The sequence below is a fragment of the Arvicanthis niloticus genome, chromosome 13, assembly GCF_011762505.2.
Source record: "Arvicanthis niloticus isolate mArvNil1 chromosome 13, mArvNil1.pat.X, whole genome shotgun sequence".
NCBI classification, from domain to species: Eukaryota; Metazoa; Chordata; class Mammalia; order Rodentia; family Muridae; genus Arvicanthis; species Arvicanthis niloticus.
In genome coordinates, this window is record NC_047670.1 from 25713138 (window position 1) to 25740810 (window position 27673).

The following is a 27673-nucleotide window of genomic DNA, read 5'->3' on the forward strand; positions in this document are numbered from 1 at the left end:
CATGCATCTATGTGCACCAAATACATGTTACATGTTGAGATCAATAGATGTGACAGATCCCCAGTAAGAGGTGCTACAGAAAGGAGTCATTGTGAGAAGATTACAGATCCTTGTAATTCATGTTGTGTTTTTCATTTTTTATTGGATATTTTATTTACATTTCAGATGTAATCCCCTTTCCCCATTTCCTCCCCACCCAGAAACCTCCTATCTCATCCCCCCTGCTCCTGCTTCTATGAGGATATGCCCCCAGCCACCCTTCCACTCCCACATCCCCATCCACGATTTCACACACACTGGGGCGTCCAGCCTTCACTGGACCAAGGAATTCCTCACCCATCTATGCCTGACAATATCATCCTCCCCTACATATACACCTGGGGCCATGGGTCCCTCCCTGTGTGCTCCTAGGCTGATGGTTTAGGCCCTGGGAGCTCTAGTAGGTTGGTATTGTTGCTCTCCTCATGGGGACGAAAACCTCTTCAGCTCCTTCAGTCTTCTCTCTCACTCCTCCATTGGGAACCCCATGATCAGCTCTAAGGTTAGCTGTGAGCGTCCGACTGTGAGCATCCTGTATATTTCAGGCTCTGGCAGACCTCTAAGGAGACAGCTATATCTGGTGCTTGTCATCATGCACTTTCTGCCATCCACATCAGCCTCTACCTTTGGTAACTACTCAAGGGATGGATACCCTGGTAGAGCAGACTCCGGACGGCCCCTCCTTCAGTTTCTGTCCCATGGTTTGTCTCCATATTTGCTCCCATGAGTATTTGTTACCCCTTCTAAGAAGGGCCAAAGCACTCACACTTTGGTCTTCCTTGTTCATGAGCTTCATGTGGTCTGTGAGCTGAGCCTTTCTTAGCCCCCATCTTAACTCTTCAATGACAGTCTCAATGATGATAGAGCTGAGAAAATTGTTACAGTCATAAACATCACATACCAATGTATCTTATCCTGAAGCCTTTTTTGTTATTGCCATGATCTGCAGACCACTGAAGAAATACTTCATGACCATTGCTTGTTACATTAAAAGCTGCTGCATAATCTCCACTGAGAGAAATAAGCACTGGACTCTGAATATTTGGACCTTTGAAAAGAAAATAATATAATATAGATATAAATAAATATTATATCCTCATTTATCTCCAGTGTCCATATTTTTACAATAATATTAAATACTGAAGTTTTTAACACCCAGTGAATCAAATCAATAGTAAGGAAACTAATACAAAATGATAAATGATAAAATGTGAAATATTCTAATGTTTTCTTTAAACATCAGTTCACAACAATTTTCAAGGTAATGGTGTTCTTCATATAGAATTGAGTCTATGTTATTAAGAATATCTGTAGGATAAAAAAAGTTTGTATTGAACATCTACATGTACAGTTTGGGTATTTGGATTAAACTTATGATTATCCAGAAAATATAACCCATGGTTACCATCATACACCTGAAGAACATCAAACTCTTTTTCTGTCTGGAAGAATTCTACAAACATGCTGATGTTATAGCCCTTTTCCACAGAGATGCTCCATGAACACATCTGCAAATTCGGGTAACTGTCAGGATATCCAGGACTCAGTATTACTCCTGTAGAATCCAGTCGTAGCTCGTTGGCAGGACAGAGCACTGTAAAAGAAGGCATCATTACAAGTCTTTTGGAACATAAACAAAAGTTGTGTTTTTAATACCAAATGCTCGTTTATATTTATTAACTACAAAGAAGATAATAGTTGACTTGTGTTATTATTAAAGAAAGATAGTAATTTGTGTTAAATAACAGTTATATTAAGGTACTAATTAAAATATGAAATGAAACACTAAAATTTATATTATTTATTTATTCATTTTATTACATTGAAAATGCACTTTTTATGGGAAATAGTTACATGAAAAAAAGATAATACATTTTAATTCTTCACATTTTCACAATTATTCTTGTATTCTTTTATATTTCACTCTATCTCTCTTATCTACATGTTAGTCTCATACCTTATTATCCTTATTTTTAATAAAAATTTCTTCTCTCCCTATTCTTTCAATTCACACAGGTGCATGAGCCAGTAAAAAACAGCATTCTCTCAAGGCCCATTTTGTTATTTCTGGTCTCAGGAAAGTAATTAAAACCATGAAGACTTTATATAATTTCCAGCCAGCAGTTACCCTGCAGCTCCTGGTGTTAGCTCCAGATCCTATATATTGGCTAGAACAAAATTTCCTATTTCATATTGCTTCTGGCTTATTATGAGATACTCCAAGAATGAAAAACCAACATAATGATGGTCTACTACTCTCCACTAACGTTAATAATTTTAACTCTTGTGTTTGCATTATTTGAATATTAGAACAAATAATATATTTATCTTTTAATTTTGGTTTGAAGATAAAGAATAACTAAATTATCAGGCCTTTATTACACAAAGATGTCATCTAAAAGATAAAATAAAAGATCATAGGATTTTCAGTGTAAAGTAGTTCACTGAGTCATATGTTCACAATGCATCCACATACATCAAACATGATTACGGCTTGTATAAACCAAAATTTTCAGTTAAAATAAAGAATATGACTATAACAAAGCATCCTTCATAACACTGTCAAATGCTTTTAACTTTAGGTTGTGCCATATTTCCAGTGTTTTCACTGAGGATACTGTAGTGATCATGGAAGAATTGGAATAAATAATTTTTAAGGTTTTGATAGATTGGAAATCAATCACATGCCATTTTATGATTCAACTAGCATGTATGTAGTTCTACATTCTTGGCATTATACCTCACTGAATCAAAATAATTAGGTCTTGATCTTATTAATCTGTTTAAATAAATTATGCCTGAAAATACCAAATATAATGAATAAAATTAACTTAAATAGATAAATGGTTTCATATTAATAGGTTAGAGGGTGGTTTATTATTTTAGATAATTTAATATTTTTAATAAATGTTTCCATATAGTACAAGACTAGAAAAAGTAAATAAAAGAGTTAATTATAGAAATGTAAAGTGACACTTCAGCTATGGAAAAAATTGAAAGATTTAAAAAGAAAATGGTCCAGTATTAATTTTCAAATTTTTGTAAGTTACTGTAAAATACAGTAATAAAAATATTGTTAAATATAAGTGTGATCTAGGCTCAAACAGAAAAATAATACTCTATCTTTTAGAAAAAATAAAAAATAATTTATAAATTGACTGAAAACTATAGATTTGGAAATTTTTAAAGGGTTGAGTACTTTGGTAATTTTGTGAATTGTAACTTAAAATTATTAAGTCAGTTTTTTTGCTTAATAACTTGTCAACTAATTCATAAAAAAGATAGGTATATTCTAACGGATATCCAATTACACAGTGGTTAGCCTCTAAAGTGTTCTGTGATTAGATATTAAACAAAGAATAATAAGACAGAAGAACTCTGTTTTGATTAATGTAAGAAAATTCTGATTTTAGAACGAAGACACGCTGTGAAAACATGAGAAAAGCTGGGCTGTGAAATACTAAGGTTGTCCAGATTCCTTTGTTTACTTTCATGTAAGAATTATTGGATTAAGATTTATCATGTAAACTTTCTATCCAAGAGTTTGCAACTTACTTTGTATGTTTTGGTCTAGGAAAAAATTGTATCATTGCCTGATAGCTCACATCTTCTATGCCTGAACAAATATTTTTCTATGCAGTATATTCTATGCTGAGAGCAGAAGAGCCTATATTCTCCATTTCTTTGTATCTTTACCAAAATGTGAATTCTATACAATCCTAATTGGATACAGAGAAGCCTTCTGTGAAGACAGTAATTGAATGAATGGTATTCATATTGTGGATATAAGTTACAGACTTCAGAACGGACACTCAGCATCTTCAGATTGTTCATGCAACTCTGACTAAAGTCATGAGATATTCTCACAGTGTGACTGTTCATGACTATCTTTCTTTCTGCTAACCTAATGTACTCTTCTGAAGACCCTTCATCATTTCATAAGGTTTCAAATGAAGTAGGAAATAAAATGCTAATTTATACATTTAGTGATTAAAATAATAATCAGTGTATTACTGCTTTTTGAGCCATAACCCCACGTTCTAGTTCAGACTGGCTTCAACCTTAGTATATATCCCAGGCTGGCTTCTAATGTGTGGGTAATCCCCCTGCCTTAGCCTTTAAAATGTTGAGAAAAGCTGTCTCACAACTTTTGTTTTGGGTTTTTCTAGTAACAAATTACTATTCAGGAAACAGTTTTCTGTATGTGAGAAAAAAAAATTGAATGAAAGAATAAGCCATGAAAGCACAATAATAAGACATAATAAAACAGTTCAATGTTGTTCAGATCAGCTACCATATATAAGTTACTGTAAGGTAGATTTATGGCCAGCACAAATCAACTGTAAATGGTGTTTGAACATCTTAACTATATTAGTCTTTCAGATCCTATCTTTAACTGCCTCGGTGACAGAGTAAATTCCTTTAAATCCATATCAAGTTCTCCTAAATGTCTCCTTTCATGTTTTACAGACATTTAGACAATCTTTTCACTAAGCTTTTTCTAATAAAACTTTCACTGCCCATTTGGAGGTCAGGGTTCTTGCCTTCATCAAGCAGTATCTGACTCATACCTAGTTACTTATCATTATTTACTGGTTCCTGAGATACATGGTTTGCTGTCATTGGGAGGATTGGCCTGGTTTTCCATTGTGATACTTACATAGTAACCTCAATTTAATGTTACTTTTTTGTTTATTTGCTTGCTTGCTTGCTTGCTTGCTTGCTTCCTCCCTCGCTTCCTTTAGTGTGTGTCTATCAGCTTAATCCTCATCTTCTTATTCTTACATATAGTAAATAAGGAGTTCTATAGCAAGTGATTAGAATATTGTTTTCCTAAGAAAATTAATTGTAACCGCTGGCTTTCTTTTAGGGATTTTTCCCTTTTTCTTTTCCTATTGACATACCTTGTAGACATACCTTACACCTTCACATAAGTTTCACTAACATCAGGCTAATTATAAAAAAAATAAATCTCAAAACAATGAAAGACTTTTTAATTGCCACTTTGAAGAAATAATTGAATTCTATACTTCACAGTCACATTATCAATACTAAAAATATTTTAATTTTTTCTATTCTAACTTAAATACAAAACAAATGTTTATGAATTCAATAACCACAAGTTAGGTGTTTCTTTGTGTGCAATCCCAGCACTGATTAGGCAAAGGCTGGTGAAACTCTAATATGAGTCTAACCTGGACTGCCTAGATCCTGTCTTAGAAAATAAATTAAATAAGCAAATACTGTGAAACGTCAGTACCTTGACAAACTGGAGGTGCCCCATCCATTTGCAGCCGCTCTCCCAATCTGCATGTCAGAATTGCATTGCCAACCAGTGTAAACCCTGGAAGACACTGATATCTGATAATATCGCCTGTTAATGAAAAAGAAAGAAGGCATCGTTCAGACAAGCTGCACAGTATAACTGAAGAGCTGTTTTAATTTAGGAGCAGAATTCTTTGCATTCACTCGTTTTCAATTAGTTTACAAATATGATCAATTATAAGCGGGGATAAATCTTGAACATGAAACAAATGAGGCTTGAAAGCACTGATCCACCATGAATGAAGGGAACGGCTACTGATCCAGGTTTCATGATGGATACCAGTTACTTTGAAGCTGTGGCCAGAAGAAAATAATTTGGTTTACATAGGTCTGATACTCATATTGTTAGAAGATTGCCATCTATTGTTTATCACTAAAGTATCTGTCATGGGTTATGAAACACTATTTCTTTAAGCTCACAAAACAAATGTAATGTTTTTGAAACACAACATTCATAGGTGTCTTTCACAACCCATAGGTGTTTTTCAGTGTTCTTTTTCTTCTTTTGACTGTTTTCCCTCCTTCATAATTTCAACAAATCTCATCAACCTACAGGCTGTTCCAATTGTACTTTTTACATTTATTTGTAAGAAAGAAAGTTCTGCCTTAAGGGTATTTTTTGAAAGTAATTTTAAAGGCTTTACCTATTTCAAATTCATCATCTTCTGTCAGAATTTCTGCATTAGGGACAGGTGGTGGAGGCTGGCACACTCTTAGTTGGTAGGCTAAAAAAATAAACATTCTATGTTTATTCCTTTTCTGAAAAGCTCAGTATATATATGCATAAGAAAAATTACAAAACAATTTTTGAAAGAATAAAATATACTCTAATTTTTAACACTAAATTACTAATATTTTAAAAAATCCTACAATCAAAGTAGAAAGCAATTTCTTCTTTAGTTGGTAGAATATCTTTGTGTCTAACACTGTACCTCTGCCCCCTACCCTCTGTTAGGTGGGTTGTAAAACCTTTGTTGTTATTGTTTTGTTGTTACTGTTTCTTGGGATGATCACAATTTAGAAAGATGTATTTGTGTCTTTATTTGCTCAGTAGTATCTAGACTCAAGGTTCATCACAGAACTCCTTGTACTTAGGAAAGTTACTGATATGTAATAACAACTCGTTGTTATTTCCTTTCCAGGCAAACATATAAACACTTTGTTAATAATAGCTCAATTGACTTTCAAAAATTATCTTATATCTATGTAACTGGTTCTATAATGATTTCTATCTTACCAGTGAGAAAACTACTGAAAGGAGGCTTAGAAGAACCCAAATCACACAGCTGTACTGTGCTGAGCTCAGTGTGAACCTACTGCATCTCACTTTAGAATTTTAATTCATCCTGGGACATCAATGTACCTGTGAGGTAAGTGTGTGGGAGTATAGCGTTTGCAGTTATCATTATAGTTTTAAAATAATGATCCTGATTCAAGCTGATATTTGATTTATTTAAAGACCATCAAAAGTCTCTGAATCCAAGCCTCATAGAAACCAATTCAAAGATACCTAAAATCAATGATACCACTATATTTTATTAACATTTCATTTTCTCTTGGGGTTTTCAAACGTACTAGATGATTCTTCAGTTGAGAAACAAGTTTGCAACTTTAGAAAATGAATGTTTTACATGTGCTATATTTTGCTACTTATGCTGAAAAGAAAAAGAGAAAGTTACATAAAAAACAAATTTGTTCAACATGACTAATATAGAGAATAATGAGAACCTATTTTAATATTCTCTTACTTAAAAGCCTACATCTTCAATATTTCACCTATTACAAGGATTACTGTCAGACTTAGGAAAATCAACCAGACAAGTTAAGAATAACTCCTCCTAGCCCAGCGGTGGTGGCGCACACGCCTTTAATCCCAGCACTTGGGAGGCAGAGGCAGGCAGATTTATGAGTTCGAGGCCAGCCTGGTCTACAGAGTGAGTTCCAGGATAGCCAGGACTACACAGAGAAACCCTGTCTTGAAAAAAACTAAAAAAACAAATAAACAAACAAAAAAAGAATGACTCCTCCTATAAGGAAATTACAGGAGTAAATGTTAAGAACAAGGAATGTGTTTCCAGTTCTAAACGATGATAAATCACAGAGGTCATTTCAGATTCAGGGAGGAAAGAAAAGAAATGTTGCACACAAACTTCAGTGATGGATTCTTAGTGAATCATTATCACTTAACCAGAAGCTATATATATATATATATATATATATATATATATATATATATATATATCTTTGTGCATATGTAGAGAGAGAAATATCAATCAGTGGAGAATAATGTATTCACTTCTGTAAATTTCTACCTACACTTTAAAAGTCTTCCTGCCTATACTTCAGTATGTTTATAAAATAACTTGTTGTTCAGTGGGGTTTTTTTGTTTTTGCTTTTCGTTTTTGTTTGTTTGTTTTCTGAGTAACACACTACAGAACAGAGAAGATATGAAACTAAAGTGTGGGGCAATGGACTGTGAGAGGAAGCCTAGTAAGGTCAAGCCAAAGGTTTGAGGCCTTGGAGACCCTAAGAGAATGGTAGAAGCTTTGCTGCTCCCAGCACCAGGCCCCTATAGATCTGTGGCCATCAGTTACATAATGGCAATCCCCAAGCCCTTCCTGTACATGAGGCATCCCTAACATATCAGACCAAGACAATAGGAAAAGAATTGTGACCACAGTCAAGAAGCTCAAACAGAGTTCTCTATTCTAATGAAGTACCTAGAATTCAGGCAAGCTTGCTTTTCTTCCCAGACATTCCTCCATGCAGAAGGTATTTAATCTCAAGCCCACCCTGAGAAGTGCAGTATAGTTTTATGCATTCATTTTCTGCCATGTCAATAACTCTTTGGAACCATGGAGTGCCTCTTCTAGAAGGCCAACTCTGCACTCCCAGCCACAACCACCACGAAGTCTGCCACCTGTAAAGCTATCCAGCCTGTTGGATCCTGAACTGTTCTCTGCTCTTCTGGGACTCTCCAGCACCACCTGAATGTTGATGAGTCTGAGAACACCACAGCCTTGTTGCAGGCCTGGGACCTCTGAGACAGCTTCCAAACCCTGGAGCCATGTCTCCACCTTTCCCTACAGCACAGCACCAGCCCCAGTGTTGTGGGGTTAGCACAGTCAGCAGAAGTGGGGCCACTAATGGGAGGCCCTTGGTCCTGTGAAGGTTCAATGCCCCGGTGTAGGAAAATGCCAAGACAGCGGGGCGGGAGTGGGTGGGTGGGTGCTGGAACACCCTCATAAAAGCAGGGGGAAGGGAGATGAGATAGGGGGATTCCTGGGGGTTGGGGACAGGGAAATAAAGATAATATTTGATGTGTAAATAAAGAAAACATGTTATAAAAAATTAAAGCAAACCAATAAGCAAAGTAACAAACAATTGTTAACAAGAAAACCCAGTGAAGTAAAAAAAAAAAAAATCCATATTTTATTAAGTTTAATTTAAAATACTAGAAATTTTTAAATTCTACCTGAATTTAGATTTTATAGGAACAATGTTCTAAAAATAAGAGGTCACTGTAAGGAAATAACGGACTTAAGGCAGCTTCTGTGGAAATTTACCAGCCTAAGTAGTCATAGACCTTGTAAATAGGCAGCCTTGGTAGATAGTACCGACTTAGATAAGGACAAGTAAATCATAGGCAGAGTCATAGTGACCTGTTCCCTGAACTTTTACCTAGCTGATACCCTGTTCTGAAAGATATCTGTACTTCCCCTGAACACCTATGCTTCTGTGTCATCCCCTTCCCCACATCCTGCCTTTTTGTGTTTATAACCCCTGTGTTTAAAAGTAAAAATTACAATATGATAATTAAAAAAAGGAATACTGGTAATTGGTGAGAGATGGGGCAGAAGAGGACACTGCAGTGTTGATGGCAGTAGGTACAGATCGTACCATTTTAGCCTAAACTTTTCTTGATGTGGTGTACTCTGTCCTCTGTAATTGTGGCTATAATTTAGTCCCTGCCATTACCTATAGATTACTGAGTTTGAATCCAAATTGGTGTCACATTTTGGAATAAAGTTACATATTATTCTGGAATACTCACTTATATCCATAAAATGTACTCCACCTCTACTATGATTGCCAAAATAAATAAATAAATAAATAAATAAATAAATAAATATAAAAAATCAAACACTATACAGGGAAACATTTATCTTTCTATATTTGGGGAATTTTTTCATTTGAAACTAACTCGGATTTATCAACTCTGATAATAGAGATATGTGGACATACCTACAAAAACATAATTTTCCTTTCCTTTGTAAATTTATCTTAAATTGATGCGGCAATGATGAGTTATTTTGTTGTTGTTTTAAGGAATTATAGTTTATGTTAATTCATGAATTAAACTTGGTTTCTGTCATTCATAGTACATGGAGAGAATTAGTTTTCTTACCCAGTTTTAATGTGTAATAGATGAGAAGTTGAATATTACTATTGATGAGGATCATGTTATTTCCACAACCCCACATGGATACTGTGTCATAGTATGTGCTTTGCTTTCTGCTGTTTCCAGATTTTTTCCAACAATTCATGAATTTCGTGAACCACAATCCTAAAAGCTAAGTGATCACAGTGTGGCTGTGTAGGGTCTCTGGTACAAGGTCCTTACCACTTTACTAAAAACAATAATACTTTTATCTGATTAACAGATATGATTATGTCTGACTTTATGAATCAATTGCCAAATCTAATAAAAATGAGAAGCTAATCATCTCTTCTACGTTCCTCTATGAGTTTCTCTATTACACTGTAAACTTAAATTTACAAAAACATGTTATATGTATAGTGCATATAATCAGGGCTAGTTGTGATGTGTATTTTTACCCATATACTTCTCTAATTGTTCATTGTTTTAGTATCCAAGCAGATTTTAAGTTGCCTGAGCAAAAATGTCTGTTTAATTGCCTAATTATACAACTCTAAAATAGCCATCTATCACTATGTGTGTAACTCAAAAAAAAAAATATGCTCTAAATGAATGCCAGGTTGTAGGTTTATAAAGATATAAGGGTCTCTAAACAATTGTTCTATTTTAGAATGTCTCCCAGACTTAAAATAAAAATCAGCAACAAGACGGAGACAACTGTGATTAAAAAAATACCTGAGGCAGAAGCTAAGTAGTATCTGTCTGAAAAGCTGTTCAGGGAGACAGTAGAGTTCTCATAAAAATTAAAGGTTGAAAATGATAGAAGAAATCAGTTTCATCTGTTTTTCTTTTAACATTGAAACAAAATACTAAAACTCATCATATAATAGGGTGTACTAAGTACTTTGGTTTACTCAGTTTCTGATTATCTGCTCCTTAAAATAATTCTAGAATTTGAGGTTGTGTTGTTAATATTTACTGGTAGACATGTAACATTTCATACCTGCTATGCCAGGTTGAATGGTGTCCCTTCAACTAGTATCTTTCTTGAATCTCAGATTGGTGAGTGAAATAATTATTGGAGACATAGTTAAGTTCTCTTAATATATAATTGGAGTAAATCTCTGATGTAGGGATTATTATCCTGATAAAATTAAATAATGTACACAGACACATGGCCATGCTTCGGGACTGAAGGGATCATAGTGATTCACATTTGTAGTACAATGCAGTGATTATTGGCTGATCCCCAGAAGATAGGAGACAAGAAGGGGCCTCATATAGGTTTCAGAGATGGCATGAACATGTTAAAATACAATAAATAGTTAGTTTTAAGTCTTCTTCCTGCATCAGGAAATGGCTTTTTCTTTCTTTCTTTTTTTTTTTTTTTTTTGGTAGGTCTTGTTTTTTAGTTGGATATTTTATTTATTTACATTTCAGATGTCATCCCCTTTCCCCATTTCCCCTCCTTAGAAACCTGCTATCCCAACCCCCTCCTCCTTTTTGCTTTTATATCATTTTAATTACATGCGAGTATTAAAGTCAGTTCTAGGTTGAGAAACTAGCGATACAATAGGTGCAAATAGTCAAGGAACAAGCAAGACAATAAACACAAATAGTCAAAGAACAAGCAATGCAATAAACAAAGTTCTGTGAACACTCCTGAGATCATTGTTTCTAAGGGCTTATCAGGATGAACAAAATATCTGAACCTACTTCCCTGTTCTAGCCCAACGTCATTTTCATGTCTGAAGCCTACTTCCTTGTTCTAACCTAAAATTTAGATTCCTGCCTGAAATTATTTCTTTATTCTAGCCTAATGTCAGATTCCTGCCTGAAACCCACTTCCTTATCTGTGGCCAATGTCATATTCCTGCCAAGCAGCTCATTTTCTTGTCCTTGGCCCATGTCAGATTCTTGCCAAGCAGCCCCAAAAGCTCTCCACATCTCGTCTTTTTTTTGATTTCATAAACAAGCCTGAGCCTGTCTTAGGTAATTCTGCCAAAATGCCTCGTTTACCAGACATGGAATATGCATTATCAAAAGCAATGTACTTCTGTCTCACGTTGGTAAGGCTCTGTGCAGAATTGTACCCATTCTTGGCTTGGAGTCTGGTAAATTAATAACTCTGTCTGGGGATCCATTTCCCGTTTCAAGCCATGTACTTTGGCTGCCAACATGATAATGTTGTTAAAGACAAGCTTTACCATGATGGGCAGGAATAAAAGTATTCCCAGGACAAAAAGGGCTAGCATGACCAAGCTATATATGGAAATAGCTTTTTCTTATCATTAAACTTAATTATATCAACTGAATACCTCATATGTAGGAATATATACATATATAATGTATATGCATGAAATAACAATAAAAAATGAGACTAGTAATTTGAAGGAGAGATAGAGAAGAATATGGGATTATATGGAATGAGAAAAGGGAAGGAAGAGATGTAATTTTTTAAAAATCTCCAAAATAAACAAAAAATTTTGCATGTCTGTTTTTAGGTAGACAAACTAAGGAAGAGAAGAAGAGAAAAAGGAAAGGGAGGAGATGGGATGGAAAAGTTGAGAATATAAAGGGAGAGGGAACAAAAAAATGAAGAAATCAGAAATCTAGATTTCAAAGTACATTTTAATAAAGTAATGTGTCATATATTTACACATTTTTTAAGACTGACACATGTGACTGGAAAGTGAAGATAACAAGGTCTAGGCTAGCATTGTCTTAGGACAAGAGTCTATCAAAGAATAAAGAGAGGAAAAACTATTTGTTGTTTTAATCTACCTAATTTATGGTACTATTGTTCTAGAAACTCTAGGAACCTAAAAATCCATGTTATTACACTGGAATTCAGTGTGTGTGGTTTTTTAAATGTTTTGTATCTCTCTTTCATACCATTACCTTTTGATTAACCTATACAGCATTCACAGTCATTGTTACTCAAGCAAGAAGATTAGAACCTTACTCCCCAAACCTACAGAGCTATCTGGATAACTAAGTAGCTGAAATTGGTAAATTCTGAATTCTGTATGAGACCTTTGTTCATCAAATAAATTGAAGACAGGTCAAAAAGAGACACACAACATAAGCTTCAGGTTTCTACAAACATACACAAACCTGTAAAGGTTCTCTCTCTCTCTCTCTCTCTCTCTCTCTCTCTCTCTCTCTCTCCCTCTCTCTCTCACACACAGTCTCTCTCTGTGTCTCTTTTTCTCTCTCTCTTTCACACACATGTGCACACACTTGCAGTAATATGCATTAATACAAGTATACACATTTTTACACACAAAAAAGTAAAAGATGAAATTTAATCTGCTCACATAAACATAATTTTATCCATAACTGCGGAAAATAAACAGTTGTTGGACTACTTTTTTCTCACTCCCCTAATATGTACAGTGAATACCTATTGAATACCATGGGCTACAGGCTGATTTTACAGTCTGAGTTAGGACATGCTAATAACTTTATTATCTCTAGTCCCTCTCTTTGAGGTATCTGCCTTAATTCTTACGCTTTCTTTTAGGAACATTTTATCTGACATACAATTCTTTACCCAGATCTTCATTGAGGAAGCTTTGTTAGCCTCTAATCAATCATCATAGTAGTTGAATAGTGTTTCACAATTTTGTATTCTTCTATTTTTATTCTTTTATATGTTAGTTCTTGCATTATCAACAGCTTATTATAGGAGTATTTGGCAGATCTTTACATTTAGTATAACACTTTCCATGGCTCATGAAGTAAGCTATTACTGAGTCCCTACTATGTGTCATCTGCAATGCTACGTTAGAAGTACACTTAAAATCTTATTTATAATCATTCATATATACACACTGATAATGGATGAGAAGGATGTGAATCAAACACCTAAGAAGTAGAATTTGACTAGATGAAGTAAAAATTATGTTTCACGGTGAGAATGGTTCTGGTAGTACTGGTGGTTCTGTTGGTGGTAGGTGTTTTGGGAAGAAGGAGGTTACAGAGACAAACAAATCTCACAGAGATGACAAAATATGTAGACACAGACAAGAAAACCTGATGATTGTGTATGAAAGATCTCTGAGACAAAAGTGGAAAAAACAGGGCTGATCTGGGGATATAGGATTATAAGAGTATGTGAGCTATGTTTTGGAATTGTAAATTTTTTAATTTTATACTAAGTAAAACTCTAACTTTAACCAAAACTTACTACAATGAGATATGAAAATAACAAGAACTATAGCTGGTAATGGACAAAATAGAGAATGAAACTGATAAAAAAAAATCTAACACAAACTATGAATCATCTCATATTTTGCTAGAAACAGATACTTCCCTAGAATATTATAATCTTAATAACCACAGATGTAATTCAACATATCATCCACCTAGGTTGCTATATTCTCCTTAAATAGCAAAGAACATTATTGTTTTAGTAAAAGAGAAACTAGAAAAGAAATACCAGCAGCCTAGCTCCTTCATTGCTCAATCAACAAATCTCCAAAACAGGTTAGTATGGATAACAAAATGTCTAAACTTCGTGTTCGAAATAACTGCACTTCTAGATCACTATCATTCAACTGGTTTTGTTCTTTCATAATTTGTCTTAGAGAGGGTCTCCTTATTGGCTGTATTATATTAAGATGATATATACCATTCTCAGTTTATTCCTCTTATAACATCTTTAATAATGTGAAATCTATTGGCTTCATATCACTTTTATACATTCAATATAGTTTCATATAAAGGTTGTCTTTTGGCAATATTACTAATTATTTGGGAGGGTTGTATTTGACATAGAGTACCAAACATACAATAAACAACTAATAAATATAATAAATAGTCATTTCTGAATGACTGAGTTTAACATCATTCAAAGAAAAACAGCAAAGTATGCATGTGCATACCTTCAGCATACAAAAATAAAGACCTAGCTATTTAAAAAATCTAGCATGACAAGAACAGGTTCTGGAAGCCCAGTCACCAACTGATGATATTTGGTGGCTGTGACCAGAAAGAGGGTCAGTTTTCTTTGTTTGGTGGCTCCTCATAGGTCACACATGGATAGCACATGACCCCTCACCCATTCACATGTACACTTCCCTGACTGGGTTCATATCTTACAAAACACACACACACACACACACACACACACACACACACACACACACACACAATTAAGGTAAGCTTTCATTGGTAAGGAGCCAAGAAGGAATGTGAAGGGGGAAATAGAGGATAGATATGGAAATAATACATTCTATACGTTTGATATTTTCAAACAATAATACATTACAATTTCAAAAAAGTGTGCCTATTTTCTCATTTATAAAATGGATATAAAACTGAAATTGAATTAGAATACTTTAAAGACTTGGAATGGAGAGAGTCACTCATTATTTCAATGGAATCTATATTTCTTGTCTGGTGAATGTTATCAGTATGACTATTGAAGTAATTCCTTAATTCTAAAGTATGCAAATTCCATATTAGAGATCTTTCCTCATAACTATTGAGAAAACCCTTCAACCTCCAATAACACAGCAATAGATTCTCTCTGGCTCTACACTTATCAATTTGCTTTAAAATTGCTGAGATTCCTTACTGGATCACATAGACTTCTAATATACTAGAATACATAATCCAGCAATACATTTTATGGCAAATGTGTATTCTTTGATCCCACAACTACAAGTATAGCACTTCAAAAGAAATGTTCAAAAATATTAAGTAATTTTCATGCCCACCATGATGAATTTTTGAGATCTTCTGAGAGCTACTCTGGAGAGAGTCTAGCTATAAAAAAAAACCAATCATCATCTGAAGAGGAAGTACATGATAGGCACAGAATCTTTGCCTACAACATATCTAAAAATGGACTAATACACAAGATAAATAGAGAACACAAAGTCAAGAAACTATACAATACAACTGAAACGTGTTGCACATATAAACAGAGAATAGTCAATACAATAAATGGAAATGTCTGAGAAATAATTGAAACAGTGTTCATCTGGGGTTCTATAGAAACAACCAAACATCTCAGGATTTCACAAAGGCTATTTGTTACTTTTGACAAATTGATGGCAATATTCAATTGCTGGCAACAATACGTACATATATCATTAAACACTGAGAATTCAAGCTGCTGCCTACATAGAGTCCTCACCACTACTGACTAGGTCTTATGGTAATAGAAGAGTCAGAGGCTCAGTAGGTATACTTGAGAGTGTTTTTACTAAAACAATAAGGAATCCATAAAGCTTCTGGTTCCTGGCCATCCAAGCATGTCACACCTGAGAGTAGAATCAAACATGACTGACCAGCCCACGAAGAAAAAAAAAAGACAGCAAAACGATTACTAATTCTATTCTGCCATATTCATAGATCAATCCTTAGGCCACTCGTCATCAGAAAGGCTTTTTCCAGGAGCTCATGGAAGCAGATAAAGAGATCCACAGCCAGTCTTTAGGCAAAGCTCAGGGGAGCCTGTGGAAGAGGGGGAAGAAGGACTGAAAGAGCCAGAGACTTCATGAATAGCAGGGAAAAATGGCTCACACAATCAACTAAGCAGAGCTCATAGAGGTTCACAGAAATGGAAATGGCAATGTTGGAGCCTACATGGATCTGCCCTAGGTTCTCTGCATACAGGCTATGCTTGTTTAGCTTGGGGGTATTGTGAGAATCATAACAGTTAACCTGAGGTTGTCTCTGACTCTTTTGCTTGCTCTTGGGACCCTTTTCATCCATTGGGTTGCCTATATTTCATGCCTAGTCTTATTGTATGTGTTATGTTGTGATCAGTTGATATACCTGAGAGGCTTGCTCTTTTCTGAAGGGAAACAGGAGCAGTGGATCTTGGGACAATGGAAGGTGTGGGGAGAATTGTAAGGAGTTGAGGGAGGGGAAACTGCAGTGGAGATGTAATGTATGAGACAAAAATAAATAGGAAGAAAAGTGGAAAAGGCAATAGTAAAGCTAGTATGATATACAAATAAACATGCTGATGTGGACAAAAAGAAGTGCATGGAACCCTAACCTTAACACAAAGAACTACAGACAACTAATGACTTCTGAGACAGGGAGAATGAATCTTCCACAGGAATCTGTACCCTAATTGGTTATCCAATATCAAGTGGTCTGCCATGCAATAATATTCATAGAAGCTGCACTGAATGTACTCTGCATATCAATGTGTGTGTGTGTGTGCGTGCGTGTGTGTGTGTGTGTGTGTGTGTGTGTGCCATGAGTTTGATAGAGGATAAGGAGTATAGCAAAAGGAGTTGGAAAGAGGGCACACGGGAGTAGATGGAAGGATGAAAGAAAGGGGGAACTTATGTAATTATTTTTAATTGCAATCTTTATAAACTGTAGAAAATTAATAACCATCAAACTAAGATGGTGTTATCCTTTACATAATGCATCTTCTAGTTACTTCCAAAGAAGACAGAAGGTTTAGTACAAATAACACCAATATAACATGGGTTCAAAGTCACACTGGTTCTAAAGTGCAAAGGATCTTATCTCTCTCTCTCTTTTTTTTTTTTTTTTTTTTTTTTTGGAGCTGTGTGGAAGAGGGAAGTTGACCTGGAGCAGTGAATGGTGGTAGACAAACCAACAGATTCAGTCACTAGCAGAGGCAAGTGGTATAAATGATGTCACCTAAATTTTAAATAGTCTGTTCACATATTGTACTCCACACTTTTCATGGAGTGCTTTAAGAACTCTCCCAGTTATGATTATTAAGAGAAATGATGCATGGAGTAGTTCTTTACAGTTTTCAAGTTCACAATTGATTTAAATCTCTGTTCTTTTCAAGGAAGCATTTTGTTTGACAATGTCATTCAGGTCTGAAACATCATTTTACTATTTAACCACCACATAAAGGCAATGCATTCAGCATTCTAGTATCTTAGAAGATAGCTATTATTGAAGTAAGTGCCTTGTTTGAGTGTGCCTGGATATCTGGTTCCTGGTCCAATACTTCCTGCAGTCGCTTTAGAATTTGATTCTGGCCATATTTTTTGGTTATTTTTAATTTCCTATTTTCTTTGTAGTGCAACATCCAACCCAATTCCAGAAGAGAATACCACATTTATCTGTGTCTATTCAACCGAGCTATTAAAAGCTGCTAGGAAAAAAGAAAAGAAAACAGAAAACTGCAAATTGCCATTTTTTTCTCCAAACCAAAAGAGCACAGTATAAAACCTTTTTGCTAAGTAAGGACATACTGTATTACTTTTAGATGATAAAAATAATTATCTTGCTCCATTATAGACACTAAGCCCTGGCTTAGTTCAGTGATGATTCATATTGGGTCAAGTATGATCACCCGTAGATATAAGAAAGGATAATTATGGAATTTTTAGCAGTATTGTTTTTAACATCATCTAGGATTAATTTAAACAGTTTCACTTGAAGGCATAGTAAAAAGCTCTTTAATAAATGCTTACCAAATTGCAAAGAAGATACGAAATAGATATACCCATATGTATATATTTTATACACATACAACATGTTATAGAAAACCTGCTAACGAGTTAACATGAATTACAAAAGTGTTTCTGTAATGTTTAATCACTTACAACTGCCATTTCTATACTGAATATTTGAGATAAAACCCTGCTTTCTGTCTAGATAAGATATTGCTGTCATAAATGAGAGCAAATATTAATCCTTGACTTTAAGGATTAAAAGAGAAAATCTGTGTCCTGGGGAGGTTTAACAGTAAACATCTTTAATTAATTTCATGGTAAAGGAATCACATAAAACACTGCAAAGAAAGGTATTGGGAGATTTCATGGTTATCACAGTACAATTCCAATGCCTGTTCCATGAGTAGACATCCTCCTATCCACATGGGTAATTGAAGGTAGTGTGACACAGGACTGAGTCCATTAAGGTCTGGAAAAAAATCTCTGCTCTTTATGGTTGAGTTTCCTTGCCCATTAGCAGGTAACAGAGGACATTAGCAGCAACAGTGTTTTATTTGCAGGCCTTTGTTTCTGTTCCTGATTCATTCATCCCCTCACCTTGTGGGGCTTTTGCAGTAATAATATATTATACCAATCATTACCTATCAATTTCACCTGCTGGGAGTATTCAGAACAAATTTTTTTAAGTATATCTTCTGTCAGTTTAGAGCTGATTTATATCTGAAGAACTTGTCTTCTATTAAATAAGAACAATTTCACTAAAGGTGAACATCAGACAAGGTAATTATTTGAACTTATTGGAGCAAGATGTAAACAAGACCTTTGTATAATAGAATTATGAAAGTAGAGCACAATTTAGGCCATCCCATTTCAGCAAGATTATTCTATATCAACTAATATGAGTAAATATTATCCTCATAGCAGTTATGTATATATAGACCAATCCCTCTATCTAGGAAAACCAAAGATGTGCTAAAATATCAAGACATAAAAAAATCTAATTATTTTGAACAACACCTAATTCAGATATCTACCTTGTTTGTGATAGCTAGAAGCTGGAAACAACACAGAGGTCTCATGACAGAAAAATGATACAGAAAATGTGGTTCATTTATGCAAAGGAATACTACTCAGCTATTAAAAATGAGAACAACCTGAGTTTTGTAGACAAATGGATTGAAAATATCATCCTGAGTGAGGTAACTCATAACTCAGATCCAAAAGGACAGGCGTGGTATGTACTCACTAATAAGTGTATATTAGCCAAAAAAAAAAAAAAAAAAGTACAGAATACCCAAGATATAGTCCACAAAACTCAAAAAAGTCAACAAGCTGAAGGGCCCAAATGAGGATGCCTCAATCCAACTTGGGAAGAAGGAGAAAGCAATCACAAGGGGCAGGGCAAAAAAACCCAAAAGAAAAAGAAAAGATGGGGGAGAGAGGAACATGATCTGGTATTGGGTGGGAGAAAAGGACTATAACCCTAATGGCCAGCAGAAAGAATGGAAATAGGCAACCTCGGAAGGTGGGAGGTTGGGGGCCCCTCCAGAATGCTCTAGAGACCTGAGAAGTGAAAGACTCTCAGGACGCAAAGGGGAGGACATTAGATTAAATACCCTACAGTGAGGAGAGGGAACTTGTAGAGCCCACCTCCAGAAGAAAGACAAGGCTTCGAGTGAGGAATGGGGTTGCCATCCCACAGTCAAACTCTGAACTCTAATTGTTCCTATCTGAAAGAACTGCAGAAATGGAAATGGAGAGGAGCCTGAGGAAAAAGAGGTTCAGCGACACGCCCAAAGTGGGATCCAGCTCTAGGAGAGGTCCCAAGGCCTGACATTATTACTGAGGCTAGAGAGCGCTCACAAAAAGGGACCTAGCATGGCTGTCCTCTGAAAGACCCAAGAAACAGCTGAAAGAGTCAGATGCAGATATTTGCACCCAAACAACGGACAGAAGCTGCTTAACCCTGTGGTTGAATTAGGGAAAAACTGAAAGAACGTGAGGAGGAGGACAACCCTGTAGGAGGACCAGCAGTCTCAGTTAACCTGAATCCGGGAGATCTCTCAGTCACTGAACCACCAACCAGGCAGCACACATCAGCTGGTATGATGCCCCCAACACATACACAGTAGAGGACTTCCAGGTCTGGGTTCAGTCAGAGAAGATGCACCAGTCTCTTGGGAGTTTAGAGATCAACTAACCTGGGACTATAGGAGCTCACAGTGCCTGGTCCACAAACCAGGGAGCATTCGGGAGCTGGAACTAGACCCTCTATGTATCTGTAGCAAAATTGCAGCTTGCATGTGGGTCCCCTAACAAATCGAATGGAGGCTGTCTCCCTCTTTGTTCGCTTACATTAGATTCTCTTGCTTATTACTGAAACTAACGGTTTGGGGCTCAGTGGAAGAGATGTGCCTAGTGTTGCTGAGGCTAGATGATCTATGGTGGGGTGGTATACAAGGGGGGGGCTCCCCTTGTCTGAGAAGGATGGGGGAAAGGAGTAGGGATTTGTAATGGTGGGACTGGAAAGAGAGGGGGCAAGGTGGCTGTACTCAAATGTAAAGTAAATAAAAATACATATTTTTAAAAATTAAAATAGAGAAATAAACATTCATTATTTATAAAGAATACAACTAATTTGAAGCAATCAGGTATGAAGGGAGATTTCTGTGAAAAATATAATATCTTCTCAGAAAGTTAATGCTTTGAAGGTAGGACCCAAAACAATTCTGTGTAACCAAATAAAACTGAAACGCCAAAAGTAATTTTATAGGGATTAAAGCTATGAACTTAATGATCTGGAATTATCATCAAAAATTGTAAGATTCTTGCACAGATACAGTTTGAAACAAGAGTTTAAATGAATGAGTAATGTGATCTGGAACATAAAGATATTAGATGCTAATTTTAGAAATATTCACAGCAGGTTGGCTAGATTAAACATTTTTTTTGTTCACAGAATGTATTGCTGTCTCCAAATTACATGCAGTAAAATATGAACAGCTGGTTCTCTTTTATTGGTTTCCATGCAAAATGATTATTTTCCACTGGGTAATTACTGACTGATTTATTTTCTATAGCCATTTGCTCACACGTTAATATCCCTAAGTACTTAGAGGAGGTCATGGTTTGCAAGTAAATGTGTTTGAAATGCATAAGTTACAGTGAGGATCAAAGTGTCAGATTTTAATACATTTTCAATCATTGGATAAAGATATATTACATTCAATTTTCCAGGACAATTTAAATGGCACCAAATGAAATAGAAACACTTAGATAATACCAACCATGATAACTGAGCACGAAAAAGCCACTTGTTGTGAAGTCACTATGGAATTTGATTAGAATTTGATTTGAAGTGCTGTATACTGATTCCAAAGCAGTATTGCCACTGAATTGACCAATTTGGGGTGAATTTTGGTCAGGTCCATCCCTATTAGACAAGGGTTTGGGAAAGAGAGAATGATACCGATGATTTACAGAGCTTTAAATAAATTTTCATGAAGGTATTGCATACAATCGCTTATCGTTACGTTAAGAGTAAAGAAAAATAATTCTTGAATCAAAAATGCTATTTGTATGTCATACACAAATAATAACATGCTAAAATGTGAAGCATTAAAAATGAGTTATGCTTATACCTAAATGAAATGAATTAGTATTAGCTGTAATCAATTAATTGGCTTAGTTTTCAGCTGGTACTCAGAATCTCTTAAAGCGTGTGGTGTCTTCCGCTACTTTCTTTGACAGCAGTCTTGAGAATCAGACTGTTATAATTAGTGCTCCTGTAACTCACACAGTGTTTTGGTCTGTGATTAATTCAGAAATTTTCTTTGTACCTTTAATAAAGTTACTTCAATTGGAACAATAATAGTATAATTATTTTGCTGTACAATAAATTATTGTGACAAGAATTTAATAAGCATATAATAAAATTATAATCTGAACAGAGGGTCTTAAATTTCACCAGTTTTTATAAATAAAGGATTTCTTTAAACGTTTCTGGTAATTGCCTGCCTTACACATTTTCACCCATGGGCTTTTGCTACTTAATAGGACTATATTTTAAAATATATTTATTATGTTTATCTTGTTTAAAAAAACAAAACCATACTGACTCTCAGTTATGCCAGTTCAAATGTTAGATGGTAGTTTGTAACAGAGAATTGTGACTTACTTTCATCTTGACCTTATTCTCTTTCATAATTTACTCAATTAAAAGAACAGTACTGACTTACCATACAGTAATGAAGTCATAGATGGGCTCTGTTTGAAGAACAGTAAAATTGATGTAGATTCCATTCCCAGGGGGAACTCGTACAAGCCAAAAGCAGTCTTGAAAGTTTGGATACTCATCAGGATAGCCAGGAGAATAAATTGTACCATTCATTGCAGTTATATTCTCTCCACAAAGAGCTATGGAAAGACATACATGACCAGGTTTGAAATTATACTATATATATGGTAAAGTTATCAAAAACTTTAGCTAGTTGGAATGCATCTGTTTTGTTCTAACTTTGTTGGTAAAAATGTACAAACTATAGTCATTTTTAAAATTTTTCCACATGAGATCTTTGACATATTTGTTATTCTTGGTGATCACAAAATTTTTTACTCATTTAATATAATGTGTATCAATGCACACACAACTTTCTCCTTTAATACATATATATACATATATATATATATATATATGTCCTATACATATTGAATTTTTAAAACTTTTAATGGTATTTTTATAGAATAGTTACTCAAATTATAACTGTATTTTGAGTTGAGTCTCTATTTACAATATTGATGGTAAAAACATAGACATCCCCTCCCAACCACATACACACAAAAGAAGTTCCAAAGTGACTAAAATACTAACAAACTTTGCTTATACTCTCAGTAAGTTAATATTACTACCATTAAACAATCTGTATTCAACATGTGATTTTGTTTGCCTTTTTTAGTCATTAAAAAGTTCTCAGCAGAAACCAAAATAATACTCTAATATCTTCTAAAAAAAAAAATGACACCATCTTAAAGATAACTTCAGTTTAAAAGCATACCTTCACACCTTGGCAGTGGATGGTTCCAATTCCGACTAACTCCATGAAGACATGTGAGAGCTGAGTTGCCAATTAACGTGTATCCTGGGAAACATTCAAATGAAATGGTTTGGCCCACAGTAAAATCATTTCCAATTACAAACCCATTTCGAAATGGGCGAGGATCAGGACAGCTTTGCAACTGATAGGCTGAAAGAAAAAATAAGAAAGAAAGGCATTTTCCTCTATGAATTTGAGAGACCACAAATGGGAGCTATTTGTAACAGCAATTAATAGCATATTGCTCAGGGTTAGTTATTATATAAATACTAATTTGGGCTTATGGTAAAGGCTGACAGAGACAGTGTAATGAGAATTTCTTCTTACATCTATAATTTTCATATTTAAAAGGATAATTCATAAAAATGCATCAGCTGCCTTACACATGGTGCAATTTATGTAAATTATGAACATGAATAGAAATGCGAACTCTTCTTACAGCCACAATTTTAATCAAACATATACTGATTCTCTAAATAGAATGTAATTGCTTCTTGGTTATGCCACTTGTACATACAATAAAATAACTACATATATGTAACCCTAATTTTTAGTCTTTAGAATTTTAAAATATTTTCTCTAAATGAATAATCTGAAACAGCTCTGCTGAACTTTAAATTTTGATTATTGTGAATTTTAAACTAAAATGCATTTTCTTATTCTTTTGTTCATCAATGTATAATATAATATTGCACATTTCTTGGTCACTGATTACAGAGCATTCCTCGTTTCTTTTCATATTATTCATGTTTTGTAAGAAGGGTTAAATACATTTTGAAGTACAAACTTCATGAATTCCTAAAACTGCTTGAAGCAGTATCATTAAGAGTTCTAGGACACAAATGATAAATTGCATCAATTGGTTGCATTAGTTCCAGGGAATTCAATACACTTCTAGCTATGTTTTGCACCAGACATTCAGACGGCTCAAATATGTGTAGGTAAGTCAAATACTCATACATGTAAAATAAGTATTCAGTTAAATATCTAGGGTATACCACATGTATGTCTTTGAGTTGTCTAGAATCCCAAAAGAGAAAAAAATGTTTATCTATTTTTAAAGAATTAACTTCTTCAAGATCCAAGATAGTTGTATATTTCAAGGAGATGGTAAAGTATGCTCCTAGTGTAGGCATCTACAACCCAATTAGCAATACAAGGACCCCTGTTCTCAAGACACACTTATAAAATCATCATATAGTCATGATATCCTTTGATAACTAGGCAGAGATCAACAGAATTTTAATATTTCAATGCATTTCAGTCATTGTAACAATACTGTGTAAATTATCATTTTAAATTTATAAGACCAGAAAGCATGTAAAATAAGAAGTAAATGACTTCAGCAATCATTAATGATCTACATAATGATATATACTTTACAATCATTTTCTTACATATAATTCAACTTGTGCTTTATAGAATATACTACTCATAGCAATGTATGCTTCTGAGGAAGTGGAGAAGACTTAGGCTGTGCTTACTTGAACAGGGAGACTTGGGATTTAAGTCCATGCTCAACTTAACCTATAGCCTTTCCAAAGGGGATAAATACCTTGCTCAAAAATCATTTAATGTTTTCATGAACATGGGAATAATGTAATATTGCCATCAGTATGTTTGCTTTATATTGTAATGGCAATATAACAAAACAATGTGATTCTATCTTTAAATAAGTTTATTTACAATGTAAGATGAATAACTTTTCACCATTCAGCTTCATTTAAAAGAAAAAACCTATTAATATCTATCATTCATTTTTAAATTATTTTCCTTTGCTTAATTTAATTATAATTTTGAAAATTTAAATTTTTTTCTTATTTGTATTTTGAATTCTCAAGAGAAAAATATTATGTGATGAAAGTGCATGATTGATTTTATCCTCCTAAATGAGGCTTGCTTAGTTTTAGCTTATTTTGTCTACTAAGACAATGAAAGCATGTTATTTTAAGTCAAATAATTCCTGAGATGATATCCAGGGCCTTGCATATGCTCTCCAATACTGCTGCCACAAAACTAACATTGGTTAAAACTGAAAGGCAGAAATACCCATGTGCCTTCTGGTTCCCAATTGTGCTGGAAACAGAGCCTCAGCATTTGAGCTGAACACACAGGGCCCACACCGCAGTTGGAACTCGACTCCCCAGGAATTATCACATACCCAGGTTCACAGGTGAGACCCCACACACTGCTCCAATATCCAGCGTACCAGCACCCCTGCAACCTGAAGATGCAGATTCCTTGCCCAACCAGAGACCCGCACGCCTTCTGGTTTCCACCTGTACCTGGAGGAGAGTCTCTGCATTGAACCCAAACACACATAGCCCACACCCCAGTTGCAGTTCGACTCCTGAGGTATTATCACATATCCAGGATCACAGATCACAGGTTCATAGGATCACAGGCTCACAGTTAGGACAGGCTCCAGTCAGAGACAGGGAGGCCAGATAACACCAGAGAAAACCAGATTGTGAGAGGCTAGCATAAGAACATAAGCAACAAAAACCAATTTGACTTGGCAACATCAGAACCCAGTTCTCCACCCACAGCAAGTACTAGATACCCCCAACCTATAAAGCAAGATTCAGATCTAAACTCTCATTTCATGAAGATGATAGAAGACTTTAAGAAGAACATAACTCTCTTAAAGAACACAAGTAAACAAGTAGAAGCCCTTAAAGAGAAAACACATAAATCCCTTAAAGAAATACAGGAGAATTGATACAGAAAATGTGGTTCATTTACATAATGGAATACTACTCAGCTATTAAGAATAAAGACATCCTGAGTTTTATAGGCAAATTCATGGAACTCGAAAATACCGTGCCAGGTAAGGTAACTCAGACCCAAAAGGACATGCATGGTATGTGCTCACTAACAGGTAGATATTAGCCAATAAAAAAGTACAAAATACCCAAGATACAGTCCACAGAACTCAAAAAGGTCAAGAAGCTGAAGGCCCAAGTGAGGATGCCTCAGTTCCAGTTGGGAGGGAGATGAAAGCAATCACAAGGGGGAAGAGTAGAAGGGAACAGGGAGAGAAAGTGGACAGGAGCAGTGGGGAGAGGGGAACTTGATCTGGCATTGGATGAGAGAAAAGGACTGAAGCCCTAAAGGCCAGCATAAAAAAATAGAAACTGGCAACTTTGGAAGGTAGGAAGTTGGGGGTGGGGGGGACTCTCCAGAATGCACCAGAGACATGGGAGGTGAAAGACTGTCAAGACTCAAAGGGAGGAAGCTTTATGAAATACCTGACAGTAGGGAGAGTGAAGTTATAGAGCCCACCTCCAAAAGGAAGACAGGGCATCAACTGAGGAGCCTGAGGAAAAGACAGTTCAGCAACAGGCACAAAGAGGGGATCCAGCTCAAGGAGACAGAGATGTTCCAAGGATTGACACTATTACTGAGGCTATGGAGCACTCACAAAAAGGGACCTATCATGACTGCCCTCTGAAAGACCCTACAAGCAGCTGAAAGAGCCAGATGCAGATATTTGCACCCAAACAATGAACAGAAGCTGCTGAGCCCTGTTGAATTAGGAAAAAGCTGGAGGAATCTAAGGAGGAAGGTGACCCTGTAGGAGGACCAGCAGTCTCAATTAACCTAGATGCCTGAGAGCTCTCAAACACTGGACTATCAACCAGACAGCATAAACCAGCTGATATGAGATCCCTAAAACATATACAGGAGAGGACTGCTGGGTCTGTGTTCAGTCAGAGATGATGCACCTAATCCTCAAGAGATTGGAGGCCTCAGGGAGTTTAGAGGTCTGGTAGGGTGGGGGTGGGGACGGGGACATCTCTTGGAGACAGGGGAGCAGGGAAGAGGTATGAGATTTGGAATGGTCGGAGGGTGGACCAGGAGAATAAAATTTGGAGTTTAAAATTAATTAATTAATTAATTAATTAATTAATTAAAAAGAAGAAAGGAAGGAAGGAAGGAAGGAAAAAAGGAAGAAAGGAAGGAAGGAAGGAAGGAAGGAAGGAAGGAAGGAAGGAAGGAAGGAAAGAAAGAAAGAAAGAAAGAAAGAAAGAAAGAAAGAAAGAAAGAAAGAAAGAAAGAAAGTACTGGAGAACAAAATCAAACTGGTGAAGGAATTGAACAAAACCATCCAGTATATAAAGATGGAAATAGAATCATTAACAAAAACTCAAAGGGAGACAGCCCTGGAGATGGAAAACCTAGGAAAGAGAACAAGAGTCACAGAACAGAATACAAGTCACCAACAGAATTCAAGAGATGGAAGAGAGAATCTCAGATATCACAAAAGATATCAATACAACAGTCAAGGAAAATAAAAAAGCAAAAAGCCCATCTCAAAACATTTAAGAAATCCAGGATACAATAAAAAGACCAAACCTGAGAAAAATAGGTATAGAAGAGAGTAAAGATTCCCAATTGAAAGGGTCATCAAACACTG

At 35.4% G+C, this 27673-nt stretch overlaps 1 protein-coding gene across 1 annotated transcript in view; it reads right to left on the reverse strand.

Moving 5' to 3' along the window:
* The window catches only part of Csmd3 (CUB and Sushi multiple domains 3), a 942208-nt gene that overhangs the window by 82164 nt on the left and 832371 nt on the right, over positions 1 to 27673 (reverse strand). The window contains 7 exon segments of the mRNA XM_076912208.1: positions 941 to 1087; positions 1445 to 1633; positions 5300 to 5413; positions 6009 to 6089; positions 21448 to 21593; positions 22399 to 22576; positions 23215 to 23403. Coding sequence (XP_076768323.1) covers positions 941 to 1087; positions 1445 to 1633; positions 5300 to 5413; positions 6009 to 6089; positions 21448 to 21593; positions 22399 to 22576; positions 23215 to 23403 — 1044 coding nt within the window.